At 39.2% G+C, this 27,142-nt stretch overlaps 1 protein-coding gene across 3 annotated transcripts in view; it reads right to left on the minus strand.

Annotated features, from left to right (window-relative positions):
• EDIL3 (EGF like repeats and discoidin domains 3) overlaps positions 1 to 27,142 on the minus strand; it is a 241,884-nt gene that overhangs the window by 39,050 nt on the left and 175,692 nt on the right. For all 3 annotated transcript variants that reach the window (XM_071580998.1, XM_071580999.1, XM_071580997.1), the window contains 3 exons: positions 14,856 to 15,011; positions 13,656 to 13,800; positions 8,491 to 8,675 (listed from right to left, as the gene is read on the minus strand). In XM_071580998.1, the coding sequence (XP_071437099.1) occupies positions 8,491 to 8,675; positions 13,656 to 13,800; positions 14,856 to 15,011 (486 nt within the window). The remainder of the gene's footprint in view (positions 1 to 8,490; positions 8,676 to 13,655; positions 13,801 to 14,855; positions 15,012 to 27,142) is intronic.

Consider the following 27,142-nt stretch of genomic DNA (forward strand, 5'->3'; position numbering starts at 1 on the left):
CATATCAAGCCTCTGTATTTCTGATGTTGCCAAAGGGAGGTCATTAATCATAAGGTCTTTAAAAAACCCTTGTGAGACTTTTCTTCCTAATACTCCTTAGCTGAAAAAAGTTATAACTCTCATTACCTCTTAACAAAGATGACCCATTAAGATGGGCCTAAATATTTTTACTTTTGCCATTGGAAATAACAGATCTGTGTTTTCTTTATGGAGGTGTTTTCTCTTCACTAGCTATATATAGAATTAATTTCTGATTGTGAAAATATTTTTCTGCTTAACTATACAACAAAGAAAGGCTGGCTTGAAATAGAATTAATATATCTTGTGGTTAATTAAACATGAAGCTTCTAAGGAGATCACTCCAACAACAAAAGCAATTAAGGCTTGGTTATGTATAGCACATAATTAAGCAGGAAGTTCTTGCAATCCCAAGGACTAACTTTTAAAGAATGTATTCCTTTAAAATAACCTATTTTCTGACTTATTTTAAAGAAAACTAACAAATGCAATTATAAGCACTGTCAACTCAGGTATCCTCTCATTGCTGTCCTAATGTCACAAATAAATAATAGATTAAAAAACACGGCTCCATTCTGAATAAAATTGCCTCCATTTTCATCTTCATGCCTGTTGAGTAAGTGAGTAGATGTACACAGAGACACAAGCCCAACAAACAGCAGGGAAATTCTGATGAAAGCCTGTTTGATACTCTATATTACAAGTCTCAAGGTGCTCTTGAACAAGACCCAGATAACTGGAGAAATATTTAGTTGCAGTGTTTTCATGTCTGTGGTGATTTCCCTTTCAAATTCTCTTTCTCACCTTCTCTGCTGAGGTTTTTCTTTCATATCATGGTTTCTGACAGGGAAACTGCTCTTGCATTACTTGGGGATGGAGCAGGATGAATGTCATTAAGCAGAGTGGAAAGAGGGTCTTGCATAGAATATTGCTGCCGAGACAAACCTGAGTTAACATGGAAACCAAAACCAAAAAAAGCCAATTATTCTGCTGGGATCAGGTATAAATAGGGGGTTATTAGGGGAAAACACATGATGAAAGCAGTGAGTAGGTTAAGATTCAGAAACAGCAGGAGAAATGTTCAGATCTGCTTTATGGGATGCTTTAACGTGCTGAGATAAAACAATTTCATTTTTCTGCTTACTGCTAAGCAAATGCCAGTCTGGTTAAGCATATTTCCTCCTCTGAAAGAGTCTGAAAGGTAGCTTGTTGCCTTCTAATTTGGATTAATCTGAAGTTCCTTTGCTACCACTCCTTCTTTGTGTTCAAGTCTCAATTTCATTATTTACTAAGCTAAAAAGCTACAGCCTCTGTTCTCTATTTGCCATGATAGGAACCGATCTGTTTCTATGTACTTTATGCAGGAAACAGAACACGAAAGACAAATAGCAGATTTTGAAAATAATGTTCTGAAGTCAAGTAGGATCTCACAATAAAGCTTCACTTCTGTTTTCAAAGTGGCATAAAAAGAACATAGAATTGAGTCTTATTCAGTGAAGAATAGCTTTCCTTGAATTTTGTATATTTTACTCACAAGATCTTGACAGATACATGAATAAAATATCAAGTATCTTGCTTACTCAAGAAGTAATATTTAGAAGCACAGGGCTAATAAAGTATCACATCCCAGTTAATACAGCATCAGGCTCTTGGAAAACAGAACTAGATTCAGTTCCACTACATTCTTTCACTCTCACCATGCACTGGCTTTTGCCTCATCTCTGTTTACATCAGGTATTTTTTGCTACTTAAAGATACTTGACCTTGACAAGGGTGCCTCACTTCTCTCCATCATGTGTATTTTATTTGTCATCCTTTTTTCTTGTCAAGACTCAACATATTGTAGGGAAGCGACTGTGACCAATTGTGTTTGAATCTAAAACCAATTCAGAAAAACAAGCACAAAAACAACAAACACTTTTATCAGGAAAAAGTGGATGTTATTTTGAAACATTGTCATGGAAGAAGAGGGATGAATGAGAAACTGATTTGCACCCTGTTTTTTTCTTGCCTACCTAGACAATTTTGTAGCCTTTTTGCTATTTTAAGGGAGGGCAAGGAAAATACATCTTTGCTTCAGAAATAGAGACACAACATTATTTCAAACCAGTGTAAATGATAGCTTGGTAAAATAGGCAGGAATTTAAAACAATTGAAAACTAACATCCTTCCATTAAAATTTCATGTATGGCATTTTCAGAAGGTGCTGCCATTGGCATCAAGCAATACCAAAATTTCCACTGTAAATACACAGCAACAAAAAAACACTTCAGCCTCAGATCCTGAGTATATATCAAAATTCAGAACAACCAGGGAATTTTTGCTTACACTCCCAGATTTTCTAAGGTGAGATCAAAACCTGTTATTGTAATAGGAAATGGGTCATTACTCAATTTAACTTTCATCTGCAGGGGAGTGATACACAGAGAGAGACTGCAAGTCAGTAGGGGAGCTGACAGTGCTTCTTGCAGTGCTTTAGAGCTATACATTATTCAACTGCTTATGGAAACTTCTCAAGTAATTTTTGTTAGTGATGATGAATTTGTTATGTTTCAAAGACAGGCTCTGAAGCTCTGATTCAACCCCTTAGATTTTACTGACAGTTCAACAGAGAGAGTAGGGAATACAACTCAGTGAACAGAGTAGGACTTTGTGCAATACAACATTCTTCTAAAAAACCTTAACCATAGCTAATTTACAGCTCAGACAGAATCTTTTCTCTGTACCTGTTCATGGCTTAGTCATAGTTCTGGGTTGATGTTTGGATTTCATGATCTTAAAGGTCTCTTCCAGCCTTGAGAATTCTATGATTCTACAATTCTTTGAACATCATACACATTTTTATCATGGGATATAATCATACTGTATCTATTCAATGTCTATTTCCTGCAGAACTTGCAACAAAGAGCTCTTATAGTTTGCCCGTCCTTCTAATAATATCTTTGTACTGTGCCAGAGTAAAATCAATGATTCTACTGAGGCTCCAGACTTCGCTACCAAAATGATAAAATACAGCCTAAATAAAGCATTGAAAAGGCAAAATAACCCGAGATTTTATGCTGCCTTATTTAATTTCAGGGCTTAAATTCAATTACTACTATAAACATTTCCATAAAATGAATTGCAGAAGAAAGCTTTGCAAAGTCAAAAGCAATTTAGGAAGGGCAATGTTGAAGTGCACAATTTAGTCACATTATTAATGTGAATAATGCATTTAACTTGAAATTATTTAGAGGAAAAAACTGGGTTAAAGTGTGACCTCTGGAATGGCCATCAAATCCTGGATAACTTTGAGTAGGAAATCAAAGCATACCTTCTAATATGATTTCTGTAAGATACATGTTAGTGATCTAAAAAAAAACCCCACACTGGCAGCATAGAGAGAAATAAAAAAAATAAGAGGAAAAAACTTGCTGATTATTTTAAGCTTTATACACTGTCCTGAAAGCAAATACTGACCATTGAGTTGCAAAATTAAGTCTGGTTTATGGGAAGTGAAGAAGTGAATAAAGGGACCTGTTTGGCATTCTAGCCTGAGCAGTGCAAAGTCAGTAAATTCAGCAGGGTGCAATTTAGAAGTGGGTATCACTCTTTATCTGGTTTTCTCTTTGACTAAATTACTCAGAACTCTTTGTCCATTACTACTTTATTCTACCACTGGTTGCTTTTTATAGGGAAATTTATAGCAAGTTTCTGGCAAAGTGTGAGAAAGATCCCTATTAACAATTTATTCCCAACCTGCCTTGAGATGCTGCTGCATCCTATGAACCATCAGACTGTGTGAACAGAATATCCCCCTGTGACACTACTCATTGAGGTAGGAGCAGGAAAGACTAAGGAGATGCCAAAGCTCACTGTGCAAATTAAGTCCTTCAAGCAGAAGTGACAGTTGCCTTGCCAAGCACAGCAAGAAAAGAAAGTGATGATTTTGTAGGGAATAGACAACATGACTAGTGTTGACTGTAAATATCTTCCTGAATCCCAGTGAAAAGCACAAAGGTTGATCTCTGCATGACTTTCCTTTAGCCATCTGAAAGCTGAGAATTTGGAAATTGTGAGAAATTCTGATGAAAAAAACATTACCAACTCTGCATCTGGAGAATAAGGGTTGCTGTTCCTGTAAAGGACCTTGATTCCTTTTCTGACTTGGTGATGGCCATGGTTTGTTGAAGCTGCAGAGAAATAGGTGTGTACTTTGTTTATAATATGTTATATAAGTTCACACCTCCTATAGAACACTGACTAGTCAGGATTCATGGCTTAACAGTCCAAGCCTTCTAGAAGTCATGTAGTTCCTCATCACGTTAATTACCAGGTTGGTCTTAAAGAAACTTTTCATCCTATTCCAATTTTCCGTCTTTCAAGTCCTTATTTAATTAACTTGTTGTTAAGCATTTTCTGCTTTTTTGTTTGTTGTTCGTCCACCTCTCCCAGAGTGTGGGTGTTAAAACAATTAAGCTGCTGGCCAGACATAAATCACTTATTTGGCTACTTTAAACAGTACTGGATTAATATGTGCTTTGCTAATGACACAATTCAAAGGACAATTAAACAATCCACACAATTTCCTTTGTAGGAGTTGTTTTCAGAATGTAGGAAACAATATAATACAGTGATTTCCTACCTAGAAAAACTCTGCAAAATTCAGTACAAATAAACATGTTGATTCAACAAGAAACAGGAGAAAGAGTCAGGTGCAATAGGAGAGAAGAAGAGAGAAAGGAACCAACTTCTTTTTAGTGACAGTGTACACCAACATTAAAATAAGCCAATATTAGATGAAAGTGAATGGTTTTTTTTCAACAGTGAAAAAGGGAGGGAGTCACCTCATGTAAGTTTCCTCATTCAGAAGTTCATCTCCTAGTTTAAACTAATGGTCCATCTCTATGCCTGACAGAGTAAAGATCTGTTTCGAGTACTACAAAGTTCTCTATAAAAAAAAAACCAAACCAAAACCAACCAAACAAAACCCCCAAATTGAGTAGAAGCTGAGTCTGGCTCAGCCTTTAAGCAACAACTCTCTCATTTGATCACTGAGAAGCTTAAACACTGTAAATAAATGCTAGAAAATGAATATAAGTAGATCCAATGATGGCATGATAGAGATGGCTTTGTAAATGTATAATGAAAAGAAGATAATTATCTGGAATACAATTTTGCCTTTGTTTTCAAACAAGAGACGTTTTGATGTGAAAAAGATGGTTATGTATTAAACTGAAAGACTAATTTGATTGCAGCACTGAGACAATCGTTTTCTAACGGGGTTGATAAAAAAATCTCAGAATTATTGTCTAATACTGGAGATTAGGTTGGCAGGAAAATACCGACCCCAATTCTATCATACTACTGGCAATCACAGCATTTTAAAATGTGTAGGTATAACAGTTGCCTTGCCCATCTTCAAACAATCTGTTATCTTTATCAGCAGCTGTTTTTTCCTCCTAACAGTGCTTAGCTGATCACATCACACACAATCATCAGGAGAAACATTAAAATATGACATTCCTGTTGCCTCAAATAACCCACCATATCACCAGTTTTAAGATAAAATACAAAAATATGCTTGTACAATTATACAATTATATAAGCCTCATTTTGGGCTTAAGGCAGGAAGTTCTATAACACTTCCTTTAATGTCAAATAACTGAAGAAATGAGAAGTGGCGTAACCAGATGGAATAACAGTCCTGGGTTATGTCCAGAAGGAGCCTAGGCACTCCAAAAACTTCCAGTATCATCTTTAAAGGAGGAACAAGAGTGTCTTTGAGGAAGCAGGTGGGGAAATTCATCCCCAGGTTACAGCTGAACCAGAAAAATACAATTTTGGTCATCTCATCAATCTAACTACTTTCCCTCCACACCACATAAAAAACCACTTTCTTCCATTACTAGTGATAGTGTTTGGTGTAAAGGAGTATTGTTTCGGGAATCTGGAGTTTTCAGACTCTAGATCACAGCAGATTTTCAGCAAGTGTAGCACCAAAACAGGCAAGTATTCTTCTTGTGCCCAAAAATGTACAGTCTGCACATGGAGACACAAAATACTTCATACTCCTGCCTCTGGAGCTAAATTGTGGATGCATCAATACAAAACACTTTGAAACAAAACCCCTGCTTGTTAGTGGCTGTGTGTTAAAATACGTGAAGGACTCAGAGTTTTCCTGTCTGAAAGAAAACTGAGTAAAACAATCATGGCTCATGACAGAGAAGAACTTATCTCTAGGGTTCAATTTAAAGTGCAAGTAGCATTTAAGCATGATGCAAACATCACCTCCCAGCAACCATTATCACAGCAGGTGCCCTGAGATATATGTCAGCAGACAAGCTTTCAAACACAGGAACAGTTGATAGCAGTGGCATTTAGGCAAGGATACCCCAAAATGATTGTTAGTTAGAAAAGATCTTTTCAAGTTGTCCACATACCATAACAATAATTATTAAAGGCAATCAACAGTCTTTTACCCAACTTTATAAGCTTTCTAGTTAAAGTTATAAAAGATAAACTAAGAAAAGTATGTGGAGAACATTCAAAAGGTATGGAAAGCTAACACAGTAAATATCATATTTGTAGACCAGCTACTTTAGCAAAATCCAGAAATCTGTGTTAAATGTCTTATTTTAAGCCTATTTCAGGATACCATGGAATCACTAATGTGTTAATTCTTTGCAATATGTAATGGCTGAGTGAACAAGGCACACAGATAAGTTTGCTTTCACATGATTTTTCTTACAAATGTGCTTTGGTTAAAGTCTGTGAAGGAAACATGATGATAAACTTGCAGTCAGTGTGTTATAATGTTGCAATACAATACTCTCTGTTTTAAAGAAAAGAAAAAGGAAACAAAAAAAGAGAACTACCAGCAAAGAGAAATAAAATAAAGACGAATTAAATGACAGACATGCCTCTGTTAAAGAATCTTACATCTAAAGCACAAATGGGTTTAATGTCTCTTGGTTTTTTGGTTTGTTTTTTGTTTGTTTGTGTTTTTTCTCCTTTGCTTTTTTTGGTGCTTTGTTTTGATTTGTTTTTATGTTTTTATTTTTTCAAACAAGAAATGTTAGGATCCTCTGAAATATCACCATATAGAATGATTTTCAGGAAAAGATAAATTGTTCATATTCCTGTGAAGTTACTGAACTGAGTACATAGCCATATGAAAAATTAACTAAAGGATGAGTATTTCTTCACAGCTTCCTTTCTGACCAGAAAATAAATAGTGTTCTTGATACTTCAAGGACATGAATTGACTGTGCAAGGGGTCAGATTAAATTTGAACATTCAGATAAATTCAAATATAGCAAGGCTTAGAACAGTATGAAAAGTTTTAGAATACCAGGATTAACTCTGCAGGCTCTTGCTATCTGTACTTCATTAAAAACCCACTGTCACCCACAGGAGCAAGAACACCGAACAGGAAATTTTTGTTGAGTGTTTGCACACCCTTGGTTTCACTGATGGTGATAAATATGATACAAATGCCTCTCTTCCATGTGGAGAAACACTTTCATCTGCTTTTTCACCATTAAACACAACAATAAATTATTCCTCCTCTCTAGAAGTTACTAACTGGTGTTTCAACAAGCTGCTCTAAAAAAACTTTTGGCAAATTCCAGGATCTTCAGTTATTCCAAAGTTAAATGGACAAGGCAACTGCTGTTTCCCCTCTGCAAAATGTGTAAACTTGGAAATAAAAAATAGTAATTGTATTCCTATCTTGCTTAGCAACCGTAGGTAAAAAAGCTAATATGTCATAATTTATATGTGAAAAGATTGCATGGGGTTAGTAGCCATGTCTAGTGCTATTGAGGCTTCCCACTCAGAACAGCACTGTAAACTGGCAGCTGACTGGAAACACTGCTATTTTCAACAGTTCAAAAAATGTAAATGTGTCACTGACTGGTCAAACAGGCTTCCACACTGGTGATTTATTGCAATCTTTCACATTAGTGACTTGTATAAATCACTCCTGGGCTGAAAACAACCCCTTTGCAGAGCTTCATAATGAATTCATTTGCTGAATCAGTCTTGCTGGCTCCAGAGTTGTGTCTGGAGGTGGGTTCAAGCAGCCTCAATTAGACAAAGATAATTTCTATGAGCAGGATTTGCTAAGGTGCACAAAGCTGAAAGTAAATAAGCTTTTTCAGGGAGCTTTGAAAGGACAGAAGGGAGGGGAATAAAGTTCATCTCTCTCAACAGAAGAGAAGAATTCAGTGAAACAGGTCTGCAAGTGTTATTTTTGTTCATTAACACACGAAAATTCAAGCCTGTTGGGGACAGTGAAGGCATCTCCAAGTAGGGTACCAAAACCAGATCTGTTGGGCCTCCAGAGCTTCACCACCTACCGGTGGCAGAGTTAGGATGGTTAACCCTCAGAAACAGAAGAATATGGATATAACCTCATACCAGAGAACCATCCCCATACCTGGAACACAAAGAAGATGAATATTTGGGAAAATGTACACAAAACTTTACCTGCAGCCACTGTGACTGGTCATTGTGGCCCGAGGTCCAGGCATTGACTTTGCCCTGCTTGTCCAGCCGCGCTTTCCTGGGCTCCCAAGCGAACATATCCATGTTAAGCGTACGGAAAACACTGGAGGCAGTGATTTGAAAGTCCTGTATGTGTCCTGACTTCATCCCCAGGGGCTCAGAGCAACCTGGAACAGCAAGGTAAGGTCAGTGACACTACCTGTTTATCCCTGTTAGTGCTTCAGGTTTTCTCTTGTTGAAAAGAAAACCTGCACTTCCTGAAGAAAAGGCTTTAATCAAGACTATTGTTGGAGGAACAAATGAAAAATAGCCAATTTAAGGCATTTTATTTCAACAATTGCTTGAGTGAGGCAAAACCAAGACAGAGAATTCAACATATTTTATCCTGGCATAAATTTATGAAGGCAAACAAACAGAAAAGATTACTTTTGTCTCTGCTTATCTTGGTTTTATTTTCCTATCCAGTAGCTTCCTATTGTTTCCCCTGTTCAGTTTGATTTTATCAGGCTTTCATGCCACCTTGCTTCAACCATGTGTTCGCCCACTGAGGACATATTAATTGTTCTTAAAGGCACTATTGAAGTAAAACGTTAACAAGCACTGAGCTCTTTTACACTTTTGAATTACTTGACATCTGGCTTAAAATCTAGAAAGCCCAAAAGCCCACTGAAGGAGCGGGAGACCACAGAAGAACAACTGTGAAGGAGGGAGAATAACTGAAGATTGTCACTTAGGAGAAATTGAGAGTTAGTGGTTTATTTGTGTGTGTACATCTCATATAATTGAGTTATTTTGGTTGTAGCAAAATACAGGTCTTGGGCTTCTCCTTTCTCTGTTCATGTAAAAAAAAATTTATGAAGGGATTTTATGTTCCTCTGCCTTGCTGTTTTGTGTTGGGACACAGAAGGCACATTTGGACACAGAATAGGGAGGAAGAACCTGAAACAGGAGAGAAAGGCTTCAATAACACCACTGAACAACAGGACTGGAAACCCAGGAAGGGAGATGAGCTGCATGGTTTTAAGATGAAAAAAAAAACCAAGAAAAATAAAGGCAGGTTGAAAGCTAAGAGCAAGAGGGCTGCTAGGAGGACAGGAAAGGTGGATGTAAGGCTGGGTGGAGCAACGCTTGATGGCTGAGGGAAAGTGAAAGGTAGAAAAGGAGTTGGGAATGTAAAAAAAAGAGCTGACATTTTTATTTTCTTCCTGCCCCAGCAGTCAAACACTCTATATTGTTTCTCCCATAGGTTTAATACCCAGAATTAAGTGGAATTACTAAGAGATTCAGTAAGGAAGGTAAGATCACAGGCCCTTCATAGGAGGCTAACAGCAGGAGCAAATGCACATTACCAGAGACAAATAATAATAACAACATGATTTTTAACAAAGTATGTAATGTATTTAAAATTTGAATATTAATGGTTCATATTAAATAAAAAAGGCAAAAAAAATTAAAAAAAGAAACAGAAAACAAAGTTAACTTTTGGAAAAAACTCAGTCTTTTAGAACTGTTCTCAGTGCACAAATGAAATTGCACAGCCTTGTCTGTAGAATGGACTACCTAGTTCAAAACAACAACAAAACAATTTTCCTGGGAGTAGGAGGGAGCAATTGATGCTACAAATGAGAGAGACTAATCTATTGCTTTGGAGATGGACTTTGGTTATTATTAAATTCTGAAGTATCACTCCAGGATCACAAGGGCTGTCAGCAGGAATGCTTCATCCCTGAATCTGAAGGAGGCTCCTGACACAAAAACAGGGGCTGTCAAAGCTGTGTTTCAGTGCTGGCCCAATCCATCAAAAATGGCTCTATCTTTCCTGAGTACTATTATTGATTTATGAAACAACAGCTGTGTCTGCCTGTGCATGCGTGCATGAATTAATGGGATTTTACACTTGCCTGCCTTCTCCACGGCCCCAGAGGGAGTGGGAAGACAGTTGTTAAAGGTAACAGGAGAAAGTGAGAAGAACAATGAGAACCAGAAGAGACAAACGTGATGCACAGGGGTGGCAGCCCAATGCCTTGGTGCTGTGCCACAGGGAGCAACAAGAGGCTCTGCCGCTTCCCAGCTCCAACAGCAGACAACAGTGACTGTCTGGATGGGTGAGCCATAACCTCGATGCACAAAGGACAGGATCACCAAAGAAGCACAGAACTTTGTGTCTGCAAACTGTCATCCCTCACAGGAGTGCATTTACAGTAATGTTCATGTCTGTCCAGGGTCTCCTCCTCACTGCACTGCATCTTTCAATTTGCTTTGCAATGTCTCAGTGATTCATTTCTATTCACATTTTTACCACCTGTTAAAGTTAGTGAGATGTGATGCAGACACACTTCCGGCCACACTCAGCGGAGCATCTTAGCTCAGGATGTTTGAGATGCTCTGGATATCTCCATCTGTTATAAATGACACCTGATACCTCTCTATGTTTAATTCTATATAGGTGTAAATTTGCAGTTGCTTCTTATTTGGTCTAGCTTGATGAAACAGGGCCAGGGGAACAATGAGTCTGGATTAGCATCTGAAAACTGGAAGAATCCACACAAAGGCTATTCCCTGTTGACTGTCCCAAGGGCACAATCTTTTTTACCCTTCAATCTGCATCCTGTGCTATTCTCCTCATCTACCTCTTTTTTCAAGCTCAAACCCTCAAAGGAAATGTTAAATATCCAATGCAATGAAGGCAAACTCACAGATGTGCATGCAAAGGTCTGTATGCATCTTGCCTTGGGCAAAGATTGATATAGTGTTGGCAAGAGTAGCATAGGTCAATTATTTGAGGGCAAAGGTGATTTTGTTTTGATTAATACTGCGATACTTTTCCCAAAATTGAGAGATTTTAAAATTTTTCTTCCTATTAATGAATGATGGACTTGTTTGGGTTGGAAGGGAGCTTAAAGCTCATCCAGTTCCACACCCTGCCACGGGCAGGGACACCTTACACTAGCCTAGGTTGCTCAGAGTCCCTTCCAACCCAGCTTTGACATAATGACCACAACATTCCTTTCCAGACTAGAGAATGATGAGGACAAACAAGGAAAGGGGAATCTAGTACTAAATGCAAGTGTCATGAAGTCCCCTTTTGTGTGAATGGTACCTATATGTTACCAGAGAACAACATGCCCAAAGGAGATGAAAGCCACACACTCAGAAGATGCTGTCAGTGTCACAAGGATGTACATTCTGGGGATCTGCAAGAACTGAGAAGCTCAAAACACCAGGAGTTGGCTGAATTGGTGCACAGGCATCAACATACACGATTATCAAGAGCATTTGGCAGGGACTGCTTGCATGAAGGCAGATGTTTGAATTTGTGACTGAATTACATGAGTAAGCGACTGTGTTGTGTGAACAGTGATCTGTTTTTAAAAACCACAGCTTGATGCAGTTATTAATAACAGCTTAATGAATAAAGGCATTCTAATAAACAGTAGCTGTGATCTGTTTCTCCCCTCACATCAATATTCTATGAAGGGAAGTGAATTTAGGACACAGAGACGTGAAAAACACAAGTAAGGCAGGAACACAAGGCCATGAAAATTAATGCCTAATTTATTGATGGCCAACTCCACTAGCATTGATCGTGGTTTTCAATAAGATCTGACTGAGTCCTCGTCAGTAAAGCTATTTATGAGAATAAAGAAGATTGTATTGAACATTTTGCTGAAGTTTGTCCTAAGAAAGAATTAGTTTTTATGATGATCTGGTTCTGCAAGTCTCTCTCTGTTTAGCAGTGAGTCTCTTCTCCAGCATCAGGACATGTTAGACAAGCCAAACCTCTAAGTGCTTTATTGTCCAAGGCAGACCACCTGGAATTAAGACTGAATTAGTCTGTATAATTATACTCTTCTTTCAGTAAGGCTGAAATTGTTCTGCTGAGCATTGCCTGCCTACAGTTTAAAGAAATGATGACCTTGAAACTGTTAGGACACCACTGAAATGAATTCACTTTAGTAGCTTTCACAGTTCTTTGAAGAAAACAATTCCTGGTCATTCTGACAAGAACTTACTCCAAATTGTGGTTCCAGAAATGGAAGACATAAAAAAACCCCAAAAACTAATACACTAAAGCAGCTGTACAGAAATTTCTATTTACTCTTAAACCTATCTGTATTGAAAAAGGGCCACACTGAGATTAATGCATTAACTTTTCATTTCTGAATCTGGTTTTGATGCCACTAGAGGACTGAGAATTATTTAACTCCAACTGTTTTGATGTATCATTCCTGAACTGGATGACTACTGTTTGTAGAGTAAGCAGGCAGACATAAAAATCATTTTTAAATGAATTCAGCGGAGTGCTCCTACCAGTAAAAGGTTTATCTCTTGAAAAATATAAAAAATTTACATGCTTTACTGAATTTCTAAGGGAACATGGTTCTTATAGAGCGTGGCTGGAGGTCAAGCTTTGTATTTCAGAGCTGTACTAGGAATCTTAAAAGGTTTTATACAGGCTCCACTTCTTCATTTACTTTTTGCCATGAGATGCAATCCCTGCTCCTGCTAAATCCATGAAACAAATCCACACTGAAATATTGATTAAAGCAGCCCAGCCAAATGTGTCTTGTTACACCCTGAGTGACCCTGGATGGCAGTGGAAGCATGTTTATGCCCTGGAGGATGTCACAGAGCGCAGTGGTGGTGTCACCCAGCAGCCAGGAGGAATTACCCACAGCAGGATGGATCCCTGCTGCTGCTGTGGCTCCAGTGTATGGTGCTGCACAACCAGCTACAGGTCTCAGGAACCATTCTCAGCTTATTAGGCTGTGCTGAGCAAAGCTGTGAGTTAGAGACTCCCTGCCTCGTAGTCTGCTCAGTGTGGTACATTACAGGTCCTGATATCCACCAATACTCATTAAAACTGCCATTAATGACCTTTTCTAAGTTGCATGTAATTGGAGGCCAACATGCACAGAAAAATATACCAGTTGTTACTAAGTTGATACCACATTTCCTTACTAGTATTACTGCCCTACTATGGTTACTGACATTGCCTTGCTAAGTGTTTGCTGGTTGTACAATCCACACAGAAACAGGTGGGTGACTGCACGAATAAACAGAGGCATCAACGAAACTGCATTTCGTTGGGAACAAATGTGCACAGTTCAGAGCCGTTCAGTGCCTGATGATTGCAGAGACCCCACCTGTGAGTTCACAGCCCAGGAGCTCCATCCTCAGTGTGCAGTGCCTCCTGCACACTTGGGGGTACAGCCGAATGTACTGCGACTTGATGGGCGGCGTGAAGGAGTTGGCGTAAGGGGTGTTGTTGTCCACATTCCCACGGAACACCTGTGACAAAACAACAGGAACGTGCTAGGAGAGTTGCTGGAGGGCCAGTTAATTTTCATGTTTCAAAGGCATCTGCAATGCTCTGACCACCTCTGCAAGCTTTTCCCATACAGCTGCTGTTTCAGCATCTCTGGTGCCTGACACAAGATTTTAAGCAAAACGTCCTGCCTTTGGGTCACATCATGATGTGTCTGAACCAGGGCCCCTATCTTGTCACTCCCAGAAGCTAAAGCTATTAATGCAACTAAATTATGCCTTCTTCTCTAATTAGTGTATCAAATAGTCCCAATTCAAGTTAGCCTGCAAGCATTTATGCTGATTGACATTTGGGTTTTTTCCCTCTAGTTTGAGAACCTGATTCAGCTCCTACTGAAGTGACTGTAATCCTCCCACTGATCACAGGGGGAGCTGAGTTAAACCTATCAGCATTCTCCTATTCACTCTTCACTCTAACCAGATTACCTTGCACTGTGTTTTCTTCCCTCATTATATACCTCCTCACACAGCATTTTAATTTTCTGATAGAGAAATGCTGCACAGGGCCTTAGTCCTATGTAAACTTACACAGTAAAGGGATTTTTTGCTGCTTTGTAGGCATGACTCCATCAAAAGTAATTGGAAACTGTAAACTGTAAACACACACATCCCACTGGATGATACTGTTTGTGCAGCACAGAGATTAGCATTGATGAATGGGTTCTATGTCTTCAAGGGTTAACGCTAATCTGCCAATATAATAAAACTAAATTGAAAACAGAATAATGAGTAATTACTGGTAAACTAATTAAAATGAAAATCAGTTAAGTGTAATAAACAGGATTATTCTAGCTTGGGGAAATAGTATTTATACAACCATCAATTAAAGTATAAGAAATTCTTAGCAGACAGAAAATGCAAATTTGTTGATGCCCTTTTTTTTCTTAAATTCAGAGAAAAATAGTAACAATGAAACCTATATCATATTTACAGGCAATTAGGCTTTTTACTAGTGACACCTCAAACTTCTGAAGGCAGCTAAAACATGAGGCTTTCAGATAGAGAAGACTTAATCTTACCATATCTTCCTTTGTGCCTTTTACTTTGTACATTGTCCATGACTTCCCATCATTGCTATATGCAATTTTGTAAGATTTTACGTATTCTGGACTTCCAATCCTCTTGGCACCTTGAGTTATAACTCCAGTGACGCGCATCTTCTTCTGCAGGTTTATCTGAAATAACAGGACATTGTTATCACTAAGCATCTGAAGGACACAATTCAATTCTTCTTTTTTTTTTTTTTTCCTTTCTTAAATGTCAGGAAAAAGCATAGCTGTAGCATTTAAATTACTGCTTTTTCAGTTGCATTAATTCCTTTTATCTGTCATTAATTTGACATGTAAACACACATAGTGAGTGAATAAAACTGAACCAGAAACCTGGACTAAGTTTATTTCATGTGTACGTGTAGACCAATATATACACATATTATAGTTATACAGAATATTACTGGTGTATCACAGGGATAGTGCACATTTCTGGCATATAGGGTTACTGACATATACATTTCCTTCCTGAAAGGTAAATGCAACAGTATGATGATTTAAGAAAGGCTGAATCTTCTGTTCTATTAGAAGCCAATTTGCAATACCATACTAAAAGTCCAAAGTTAAATTCAGGCAAAAGTTCTTTGTAACATAAAAATACATAGAAGTTCTGAAAGCAAAGAAGTAGACTTTTCCTTGGTTCTCATTGAAAATTCATGTAGCTAAAGATCAAGGCTGAAATGCTAATCCTAAAACAGTCAATAGCAAAGTATCAATCACTGCATTTGAACATTCCCTGTGTACTTGTCTGAGCTGATGGCAACACCTTGAAGTACAAAATGAAGACATTCAGAATGAACAAATAAAGAGTTCAACAATGTTCCAAAAATATCAGTTTTGCTTTCTTTATCTATCTATGACATGGGAAAGACAACTATATTCTCTGCAAGTTCAGAATGTTGCATTCAAATCAAGCAATGCTGGCACTGTCAGCCTCATCCCAACGGCAACGTCAATCTGTGGCAGCTGCACTCCCACCCTCTTACTGGTAGGCAGTTGAAATCTGCAACTTTTGCACCAAATGAAGCTTAACAAAGAGCTGTCACACCGTGAGAGTGGAGTGAAGGTGCAGGGAGATGTGTGGTAATAGGAGGCAAAAGGAAATACGAGAGAGCAAACAACTGGGACCAGGTAAATAATGCCTCAAACAACATTAGCACTCACCTCCTTCCAAATGAGTTTTATCTCTGCTCCCCAATTAGCAGAGCTGATCCAGTGCAATCCCCACTGTTTGGAAAAGCAGCCCCAGTACAGGTAGGTGGGGACTTGGAGACAGATCAGGTATCTGCTGTCCAAATACCTTAATCTCTTTATTCTTTGCAGTGTGTTCTGAAGACTTCCTCCCCTTTGGCAATATAATCTAACCTCTATTAAGGATGTAAGACGATCAGACTTGAGAGTTTCAATATCTCACTGTGCACACAGTGGGAAATGGGTGAAGGTTAGAAATTTATGGCTAGGGTTTTTTGAGGAAGTCTGGCTATTTCCCTGCTACTTTCCTGAAATAGTTGGCTTTCAGTGTACTTTTACCACTATTCTCCCTATAAGAAACTGAAAACCCTCACACACCTTCAGAAAAACAATGTGTATTTTAGAGATTTAGAGCCACTGAGAGAGGAGGAGCTACTTTAATAAAGACTAGATGTTTTTAAAGGATCTTTCTCACACAGACAAGGAAAGCTCAGGAACACTTGCAATTCCAGTGGGAAGAATGAACTCATGCCAGGATTTTAGACAGGTATAAATTAAAAGAGATCTATGCTTTTTTACAATCTTGGAAAGCTTCTTTTCCCCAGTTCCTGGTCTCCCAGAGTGGAAAACAAACCAAAACAAGTATGTTGTATTTGTAAAACGACAGCTCCAGAGACTACTATCAGTCCCAAAACTACATTAAAAATGTAGTTAACATGGAATAATAACCATCTAAAGATTTATGGAAGTATCTTATGCATATTTCACTCTCTATATGGAATTTAAGAAAATTAATAAACAGGCAAGTAAATCAATTTTTCATGTATTTACATAATTGTTAACAATGAAGTGAGTATCATCTCCAAAAACAAATTAGAAGGCCCATTCCAACAGAAACCAGACATTGATTATTTGATGACTGGTAATATCTTCACATTTCACTGCATGGGAAAACAAAAGTATAATGCAATGCCAAATAATTTTTTTTTGTTCCAGAGATGAATGTGTCTAGTATTCTCTCAGTTTAATTCCCAGTGTTTCCTTTTCCAGGTAATAATCTTGGGGAGTTTTTTTGGATGAGAATTTCCAGGTATTCTCCCCACTATTTATCCACAAGGAGTAGTTTCCATGGCTTTAACCACTGGATATTCTATTCCCACACTGGCTCCTTTCCACACACCAGTCTCCACACCCAATGCACAACAAATCAACCACTACACTTCAAGAAGCGAAACAATGACAAAAAAACCCACTCAAAAATAATGGATCAAATTGTTTAGTACTATAGTTGAAACTCTAAAAAAAGTAAAGGTCCTACTGAACAAATGGAAGATTTGGTCAGATAATTATAAAAATGAAAGAAAAAAAATCTATTTTTTTTAATAGTCATATAATATAGATCTTGATAATCAAATCAACATACAGACAGAATCTTTCCTTTTAGAGGACTTATTGATGAGTACTCATCCTGCAACTCACAAACTGAGCTTTGTCTTCAAGCAGCATTGAACTTGATATAACACAGAATTAAAAATACGATGCCTTGTTTTGCAATTAGTTCTATATGAACTGCAATGTTCACAGGAAAATCCAATGAAGAAGGAAAAACATGCTTTCAAATCCCTCTGGCTTGCTTGTATAGAAATCCCCACGGGGATAAAGTCATGCTGGTGGTACCTCCTTTCAGTGCATATGGATTACACCAGGAATTAATTGTCCCTCTGTGTCTTTCTGTTCTTTTATGCTTTTTAAATTTTTCAAGTTAGAGCATAGCAAAAATTGCAATATTACAACTGTAGCAACGACAGTAATGAAGCAGGAGTTGAAATCTTTCTTAGTTAATGTACTTCAGCAGGAAGCTGTGAAGAAATGTGAACTACATCTTTTTTAGCACTAAAAGCTTTTCCAAAGGTGTTTTTCTGTGGCAATTGTGAAGAAAAACAGCTCAAGAAGCTCTGCTTTGTGGATTCAGATGTGGGGGACAGAAAGTCATGTATTTTAATTACATGGGTGACTGTGTTTTAAAACAAACAGAAGTGAGATTCACCAGGATGAGAACAAGAGTTTACCATGTTTTTTTCAAAGAAGGTATCAGCTTATTCACTTATTAAGGAAGCATTATGATTACGTAGATGAACTGCAAAAAATCAGGGATGATAAGAGACCTTGTAAGAAGACACTTGAACAGACATTTGAGGAACTACCTACAGGGAAAAAAAAGGAAAAAAAGGGAAGAAAAAACAGAGAGGAAGGAAAGGAAGGAAGTGAGGAAAGGAAAGGAAAGAAGGCAGGAAGGCAGGAAAGAAGGAAGGTGTGAAGGAAGGAATTCAGGAAAGATGGAAGGAATTCAGGAAGGAAGGAATTCAGGGAAGGAATTCAGAATTCAGGAAGGCAGGCAAGGAAGGAATTCAGGAAGGAAAAGGAAGAAGGAAAAGGAAGAAGGAAGGAAGGAAAAGGAAGAAGGAAAAGGAAGAAGGAAGAAAGGAAAAGGAAGAAAGAAAAGGAAGAAAAAGGAAGGAAGGAAGGCATAGGAAGGGCAGGCAGGATGGAGGGGGGAGGGAGGGAGGGAGGCAAAGGAAGGTAGGCAGGAAGGTGGGCAGGAAGGAAGGCAAAGGAAGGCAGGAAGGCAAAGGGAGGGAGGGAGGGAGGGAGGGAGGGAGGGAGGAAGGAAGGAAGGAAGGAAGGAAGGAAGGAAGGAAGGAAGGAAGGAAGGAAGGTAAGGAAGGAAGGAAGGAAGGAAGGAAGGAAGGATGAAGGAAGGAAGGAAGGAAGGAAGGAAGGAAGGAAGGGAAGGAAGGAAGGAAGGAAGGAAGGAAGGAAGGAAGGAAGGAAGGAAGGAAGGAAGGAAGGAAGGAAGGAAGGAAGGAAGGAAGGAAGGAAGGAAGGAAGGAAGGAAGGAAGGAAGGAAGGAAGGAAGGAAGGAAGGAAGGAAGGAAGGAAGGAAGGAAGGAAGGAAGGAAGGAAGGAAGGAAGGAAGGAAGGAAGGAAGGGAGGGAGGAAGGGGGGGAGGGAGGAAGGGGGGGGAGGAAGGGGGGAGGAGGGCGGGAGGGAAGGGGGGAGGGGGGGAGGGGAGGGAGGAAGGGAGGGAGGAAGGGGGGAGGGGGGGAAGGAGGAGGGAAGGAGGGAGGGAGGGAGGGGAGGGAAGGGGAGGGGAAGGGAGGGGAGGGCGGGAGGGCGGAGGGCGGGAGGAAGGAAGGAAGGAAGGAAGGAAGGAAGGAAGGAAGGAAGGAAGGAAGGAAGGAAGGAAGGAAGGAAGGAAGGAAGGAAGGAAGGAAGGAAGGAAGGAAGGAAGGAAGGAAGGAAGGAAGGAAGGAAGGAAGGAAGGAAGGAAGGAAGGAAGGAAGGAAGGAAGGAAGGAAGGAAGGGAAGGAAGGGAAAGAAAGAAAGAAAGAAAGAAAGAAAGAAAGAAAAGAAAGAAAGAAAAGAAAGAAAGAAAGAAAGAAAGAAAGAAAGAAAGAAAGAAAGAAAGAAAGAAAGAAAGAAAGAAAGAAAGAAAAAGAAAAAGAAAGGAAGAAAGGAAGAAAGGAAGAAAGGAAGAAAGGAAGAAAGGAAGAAAGAAAGAAAGAAAGAAAGAAAGAAAGAAAGAAAGAAAGAAAGAAAGAAAGAAAGAAAAGAAAGAAAGAAAGAAAGAAAGAAAGAAAGAAAGAAAGAAAGAAAGAAAGAAAGAAAGAAAGAAGAAAAAGGAAGGAAGGAAGGAAGGAAGGGAGGGAGGAAGGGAGGGAGGAAGGGAGGGGGAGGAGGGAGGGAGGGAGGGAGGAAGGAAGGAAGGAAGGAAGGAAGGAAGGAAGGAAGGAAGGAAGGAAGGAAGGAAGGAAGGAAGGAAGGAAGGAAGGAAGGAAGGAAGGAAGGAAGGAAGGAAGGAAGGAAGGAAGGAAGGAAGGAAGGAAGGAAGGAAAGAAAGAAAGAAAGAAAGAAAGAAAGAAAGAAAGAAAGAAAGAAAGAAAGAAAGAAAGAAAGAAAGAAAGAAAGAAAGAAAGAAAGAAAGAAAGAAAGAAAGAAGAAAGAAGTTGATCAATTTTACCACCCCTACTTAAATTTAAGGTTATTTTGAGAGCAACGAATTCACACTTCACACTTGACCTCTGTTCACAGACTCATTTTTGGCACCAGCTCAGAGGAGTCTCCTGCATCCAGCAACTTCCATGGGATCTAATTCACCAGCATATGCCAGGGATTTGGCTGCAATGGTAATGAGCAAATCCAAGGTTGCCCAGTGTCCTACATCCTCATGGCAGGAAGCACTTAATGAAACTTGAATAAGGTGCTGCTTCACACCTGCCCAAATGGATTCTGCCTGTCAGTGAGGATGTTTTATGGGACTAGAATAAGTGGTGAACACTGAACTACTCAGCCAAACCCTGTGTAAAATGAAACCAGCATTCTGCCATCAGTTTATTTATATCTGACACTACAGGAACTACACTATGTCATCATGTATGGTGGATGATGCAGCATCACTGTGCTGATAATGAAAGTGGAGCCAAATCAGTCATGTGAGTCAAGGGACAGGGACAGGACATGGTATCACCTCAGAGCAGATGCTGTATACACTGTCATGGTCTGAATTCATCCCTGCAGCCAAAGCAAATCAAACAACAATCACTAGATGCAAACACCCTCCAGCGCAGTGCGTGCCCAAGAGCTGGGGAATAAAATCAACTCCATTAATTTAAGAAGTCACTGAAATTTCTTCTAGTCTTGCTTCTTTCAGCCAGCACGATCTTCCCAACTCCATGATGAGACAGACCATATTGATGACTGCAACAGGTTACAGAGTCATGGCCTTTTTCAACAGGATGGGGAAAAGTAACCAGTGTTCTACGTTTCCTGCTCTCAGAACTGATTCCATCAGAGTAATTATCTATTAGTCAATTTTCACTGGTATACTAATGTTTTTGCCTGCAATGACTCACTCAAATCTGTTTTGGGATGCTGAATAATTCAGTTGTCTACAGTGATGAAGACATATCCAATCTACATTTTACTGGAACCTGTAAAAATCCATATTGGAAAGAAAACAAAACAAATGGAAAAGTGTTTCCCCAAGAGAAAGTGGCAATATGAACAAGGTAATTTTATTTGTTTCTGTTGACTGTACCATGCACCAGTTTCAAAGGCAATTCAGAACCAGTCCTGCAAATCTGCATTTCTGTGTATAGGTGTGAGTAAATGCAGAACCCTGTTTTCTATGAACAGTCCAAGGGGCTCCACAAAACAAAGATCATAAACAACTTCTCAGCATGCTTAAAAAGTCTTAGAACCACAGGGAAAAAAGATACTAAATTCACAATCATGAGTGCAACAGAACAGCAGGGATTAGGGACAGTGCCATTGGAAGACTTTCCTCTTCAATTTGTGATCAAATATTAGTATATTCAGTTTGCAGAAGCTGTATACATGGCAAAAAAAAAAAAGATAAAAAGACACCCAGTTGCACCTATCTTATCTGTATTATTATGTAAAGGAGAGGAGAAGAGGAATGAGAAGACAGAGGGACCACCCTAGGAAGACACCTCCTGTGATGCTCCTGGACAGAACATATAAACATGTTCCCCACTTTTTTTACCACACTGTTTACAACAACACCACTACAACAGCATACAAAACGGGTTTATCTGAAGTATTCCTTAAAAGCAAGCTTGCCAGAAATGCTCAAATTAAAGCCTTCATGAAACCTTGGGTCTCTGAGACTTTAAATGTAGTTTTACATTCATAAACAGAAATGCATTTTATGGAGAACTAGAGTGTTTACATGTTTCAGCTATGCGACAGAATAGTATTGCCATAAATAATTCTCCATCTTTTCTAGCATAAAGTAAATATATTTTTATTGCTACTCACCATTACTCATACAAAAATAGAGTTGAATAAGGAGATCAAGGTTATGCTGGCATTAAAAGATTTATTACAACAACCCTTTCCTGCTGATCTCATCAGGTTTTGAAGGATTGAAATTTAATTTTTTTGTCTCTCTTTTTTTTTTTTTAAAGTCATAATTCTGACAGAGCTAGACAGAAAGCACCACAGAAGCATTTTGTGATGAAAAACAGGGACACTTGCCAATAGAAATATTTGTAATAAACTCAGGGAAGGAACAACCTGACACAATCCCCTCAATACTGGGAAATTCAGTGAGTCTTAAGAGATCCCCATGCTTCTTTTTCAATCTCCAGGCTCTGGAGCCCTTGAGCAGGGCTGAATGCTGCTGTTTCGCCCTGGTGCCACCCCAGGAGCTGCAGAGCTGGGCTCTGCATGTGATGAGGAGCAGGGGAGTCTCAGCAGGTCACTCACTATTAACTTCCTCTTGCAAAGCCCTGCTGGCACCTGAGCACAAGGTTCTAATCTATCTTGCCTGTCTGTGGCTTTTTGATACTCTCCTAATCAGCACTGTCAGGAGGGCTCCTCTGGACTTAGCTGAGGGCATTAATGCAGTCAGCACAGTGGCATGATACGTGTTTTAACCAGAGTCCAGCTTAGGCAACACAGAGCTTTATCCATGGTAGCACCGCAGCTGCTGTTAACATGCTGGAAGGAGGACTGTTACATGGAGAAAAGGCAACATGTTCTACCTGATAATATTCACACTGTAATATAAATTATAATATTTTAATACCCTAGGAGAACTAACACGGTAATTTTCTACAAATAGTAATTCCTAATTGATTGTGGAATTTTACCTGAGAACAAACAAATTAAATACTTTAATATATATTTAATTTATATAAGATAGATAGATAGATGGATGTAATGTATAAATACTTTTAAGTTTCTGATCCCAACCCATTTGTTTAATTTTTGTGGATGCAGGTCCAACAAAGTCCCTTCACAACTTCGCTATTAAATCCTCTGCAAACTGTTGCAGGAAATTTGAACAGTACAGGCCACAGCCTGGTTTTAGAAGTCTGTATGCCCAACCCAGTCTATGCAGAAAATAGAAGGCCTGTGTCCTTGAGATAGTTTCGAAAGAAAACAGACTTGCAGTAAGCAGCAGCAAGCAGAGTCCAATCGAATTGTGTTGTAAGGCATAGGCACTAAGAATTAGCCAATAATGTGCTTGTATTATTCATGTGCTTTTAGAGGTATGAGATATAGTTTGTGTGTAATAAACAATAAATTGGTGCATTGATCATTACTTCTGTGAAGAGACATCTTTGACTTTGTCGCCGGAACTTCAGGGCTCTAACAACCCTTTTTCTATAGCAAACTCATTCTCCTGATGCTGTTGTTTACAGTCTATCACACTTCAAGGTAACAACAAACACCTCTCACAACTCCCCTGTACTCAGGTACATCTCAGCTCCAGCCAATGCTATAAAAGTCACACATCACCTTTGCCACCTTCAACAAGACTTACATGCTTCAAATTAGGCATGCAGAATCAGAGATGCAAATTGGCCCACTAATTTAATTTGCCTCTCTGTGAAAAAATCAGAATATAGGTTAAAACCTTCTTGTATGGAAAACAAAAATACAATGATTATTTGGCCCATGTAATGCTAATGTGGAGGAACATATGTTATGAGAATTATCAAAAAGCACCTACTGCATTTGGCTTTTGTTGAGAACTTTCAATTTATGCCTCAGAGAACTTACATAATTAGACAGACTAAAACCTTGCTTAGTCTGTTCCTTCTTATTATTAAGCCATTATTTCAGTCCCAAAGGTAGTTGTTATGAATCCCATTAACTGGATGATATGAATTATTCAAATACTGGCATGTTTAGACTGTCATCTCAAGAAGAGGCTCATAATCAATCCATATCTTTCACACATTTCCAGCCCTGGAAAATTTTATCATATTAACAATGTATTGATTAAACAAGTATTAAGTATCTGAAATTTAAAGTCAGTTAAGAAACACCAAGGTCATTTACTGCTATTATTAGTTTCTTCATGTACTTTGAACTTGTGAATACTCTTCCTGTCTTTGGCATTCTAATGTCTCCTGGAAGAAGGTCTATAATACCTCTTAAAGAATCAGTCCAAGAATATGAAAATAAAAATGTCAGTGAAAATATCTCTATGTACTTCCCCTTTTAAAATAGGTTTGATCAATAGGATTTAGAAGATACGATGTCAGACTCAGGTCACAGAAACAAATACATACTTTTCTTTTAATCCTACATGAAAACCCTTCTCTTTAGGAAAAATGAGTGAATTTCACAACGAAAACATACCCAGGGAAATTTCTGAATGTGAAATAATTTCAAATATCAGAGGTGCTTTCTCTTACATACTTTCCATCTGCTTTTATGGCACTTTGGCAGATGTAGTCTGCTAAAAACTCTGGTGACAATATGACCTTTCCTCAAGCCCAACAGGGACAACTGGGAAAAACTACTGTTGTGACTTCAGTGGACTTTGTCTAAGTCTTGTATACCTTCTTAACTCAAGAAATCACAGAATTATAGGATCATTAAGGTTGGAAAAGACATCCAATGTATTGATTAAATGAGTATTAGCTATCTGAAATTTAAATTTAGCTAAGAATCACTAAGGTAATTTATTGCTGTTATTACTCTCATACTTTGAACTTGTGAATACTCTTTCTGTCTTTGGAATGCTAATATCTCCCAGCAAGAATTTCCCTCTTGAGCCTCCTTCTCCTCAGGCTGAACCCCTCGAGGTCCCCCAGGTAAGCAGGTAAATGGTAAGTAAGAAGGAAACGTACCAGAAAATGAGAACTCTGTTGCCCAGATGAAGAAATTATCTTTTCCAGTTTTGCATACTAAAGCTGAACCTGCAGTTAAACCCATCCACTGAAAGATGGGGGCTAAAGCAAAAACGGGAATAGCAGGGAACATGCAGGAGATCAGAAGCCCTGTCCCTGTGAGATCCCTACTTTGAGATACCATTGCACATTTCCATCCTATTTTGATTAGTTCCTCCACCAGAATAAACTCAGCAAGTGATAATAGTGCTACCAAACAGTGCACAACCTGTATTAAAATACACATTTTTACTCTCTTTTTTCCATGGTCAAGGTCATCCTGATCAATGTTTACCCATTTAAAATTGTCTTTTCCATTGAGCTTGGCCACCACAGCTGCCTGTTATGCTTGCCCATGCCATCCTTTTGCTTTTCCCATAGATCTGCACATGCCTGTTCTAGTCAGTTGGGGTTTTTCAGTTGCCAGTTTATAGAGGATGAAAAGCACATTAAAGTTCCAAATGTAATTAGTGCTTCTGATTGAGATGGGGTTGCCACACATAATTAGGACAACTGTTAGACTGTGCCCACAACAAGAAAAAATCCATATGAGAAACACAAGTGGCAAAACAGGAGTGTGTGAAAACAATCCTTCCCCCGTCTATTGCTGTCTTTGAGGATGATCTTTTAGTTGCTATGAGACTGGTTGTGCAAGGGAGAGAGGCCAAGGTTTGGGATGAACACAAGTGGAGCAAAGAGAGCAGTAAGCACACAGGGGACAGATGGTGTTGTGATGGATGAAAAGACCATGCCACTCAAATGATTCTCCATCCTCAGATGCTACTGCAGAACACAAAATGTTGGCTTAAATGATTAACATCTCCAGAACCTGAAGAAAGTACTTGACTTAGTATTTGTTGGACCATGACAAACACACTCATAAAATAGTTTTCATTATCTTTTGAAATTAAGAAGCAAATGACAAAAAAAATTCTATACCTGTTGTCTATAACTAAAAGTTACCCTTCAGTGAGATTTTCCTTATTTATCTCTACATTTTTCCTCAAAATATCTTCTAAAAAACTGGCAGGGAATATAGTAGATTGAAAACACCAAACGTTGCTTTTTGTGATACACAGTCTTTGAAAAGTCTCATTGAGAGATCTTATCTTAACCACGCACAGAAGAAGGTTCTAAGAGCACAAGATTAAAACATGCTCCCATTTCTCAGTCCACAGAACCGCTGTTTGACTGAAACTTGAAAGTCTTTGAGATCATAAACAATATGCCATCATTTCCAGGGCAGATCAAGGAGCATGAATTTACTTCAGCAGAGAAGGACCTGGAGGTCCTGGTGGACAACAAGCTGCGCCTTACCAGCAGTGGCCAAGAAGGCCCATGGGATCCTGGGGTGCATTAGGAAGAGCATTTCCAGCAGGTCAGGGAGGTGATTCTGCCCCTTTGCTCAGCCCTGGGCTGCACGTCTGCAGTGCTGGGTCCTGCTCTGGGCTCCTTGCGACAGCAGGGACATGGAGCTCCTGGAAGATGATTCTCCTGTGGAGATGCTGAAGGGATGGAGCATCTCTGTGAGCAGCACAGGCTGAGGGAGCTGAGGCTGTTCAGCATCCAGAGCAGGCCCTGAGAGTGACCTCCCCATGGCTGGCAGTGCCTGCAGGGAGCGGGCAGAGCATGGACCAGGCTCTGCTGGGGGGGGCCAGCAATAGCACAGGAGGAACGGGCAGGAACTGATACCCAGGAAGTGCCACCTGGACAAGAGGAAGTAACTTTGCTGTGCAGTGACCCAGCACTGAAGAGATTGTCCAGGGAGGGTGCGGAGTCTCCTCACTAGGGATATTCCAGACCCCCCTGGACACAATGCTATGCCATGTGCTCTGGGACGGCCCTGCTGCAGCAGGAACGAGGACCAGATGACCCACTGTGGTCCTTTCCATCCTCACTCATTCTGTAATTTTGTATATAGATGTCTTTGTACCACACCAAACCCAAAATCCTAATACACCATCATGTAATTTTACTTTTTCTTGAACTTTGTCTCCTGAACCTTCACTGTAATGAAGTGCTTTTTTCTAGGAGCATTTTTCTAGAAGTCAAGCCGAAAAGGAGAGTAACTACAAGTGAGGATCATTTGCTCTGCCAGTTTTCAAAATGAGCGTTTAGAGGATAAAAATATCTGGTTTGACTATGACACATCAACATAGTATCATCATAGAGATTTACATGCTGTTCCCACACCAGGGGGACTATAATCCCCACACATCACCACCACATGAGTGCTGGGGCATCTCTTCTTACTGATGCAAAAAATCAGACAGGGACACAGTTGTTAGTTTTGGTGTGTCAGCACTTTCTTGTTTGACTAATACCAGAATAGCAAATGTGGGCAAAAAATATAAA

Source organism: Pithys albifrons, chromosome Z (genome assembly GCF_047495875.1).
Source record: "Pithys albifrons albifrons isolate INPA30051 chromosome Z, PitAlb_v1, whole genome shotgun sequence".
NCBI classification, from domain to species: Eukaryota; Metazoa; Chordata; class Aves; order Passeriformes; family Thamnophilidae; genus Pithys; species Pithys albifrons.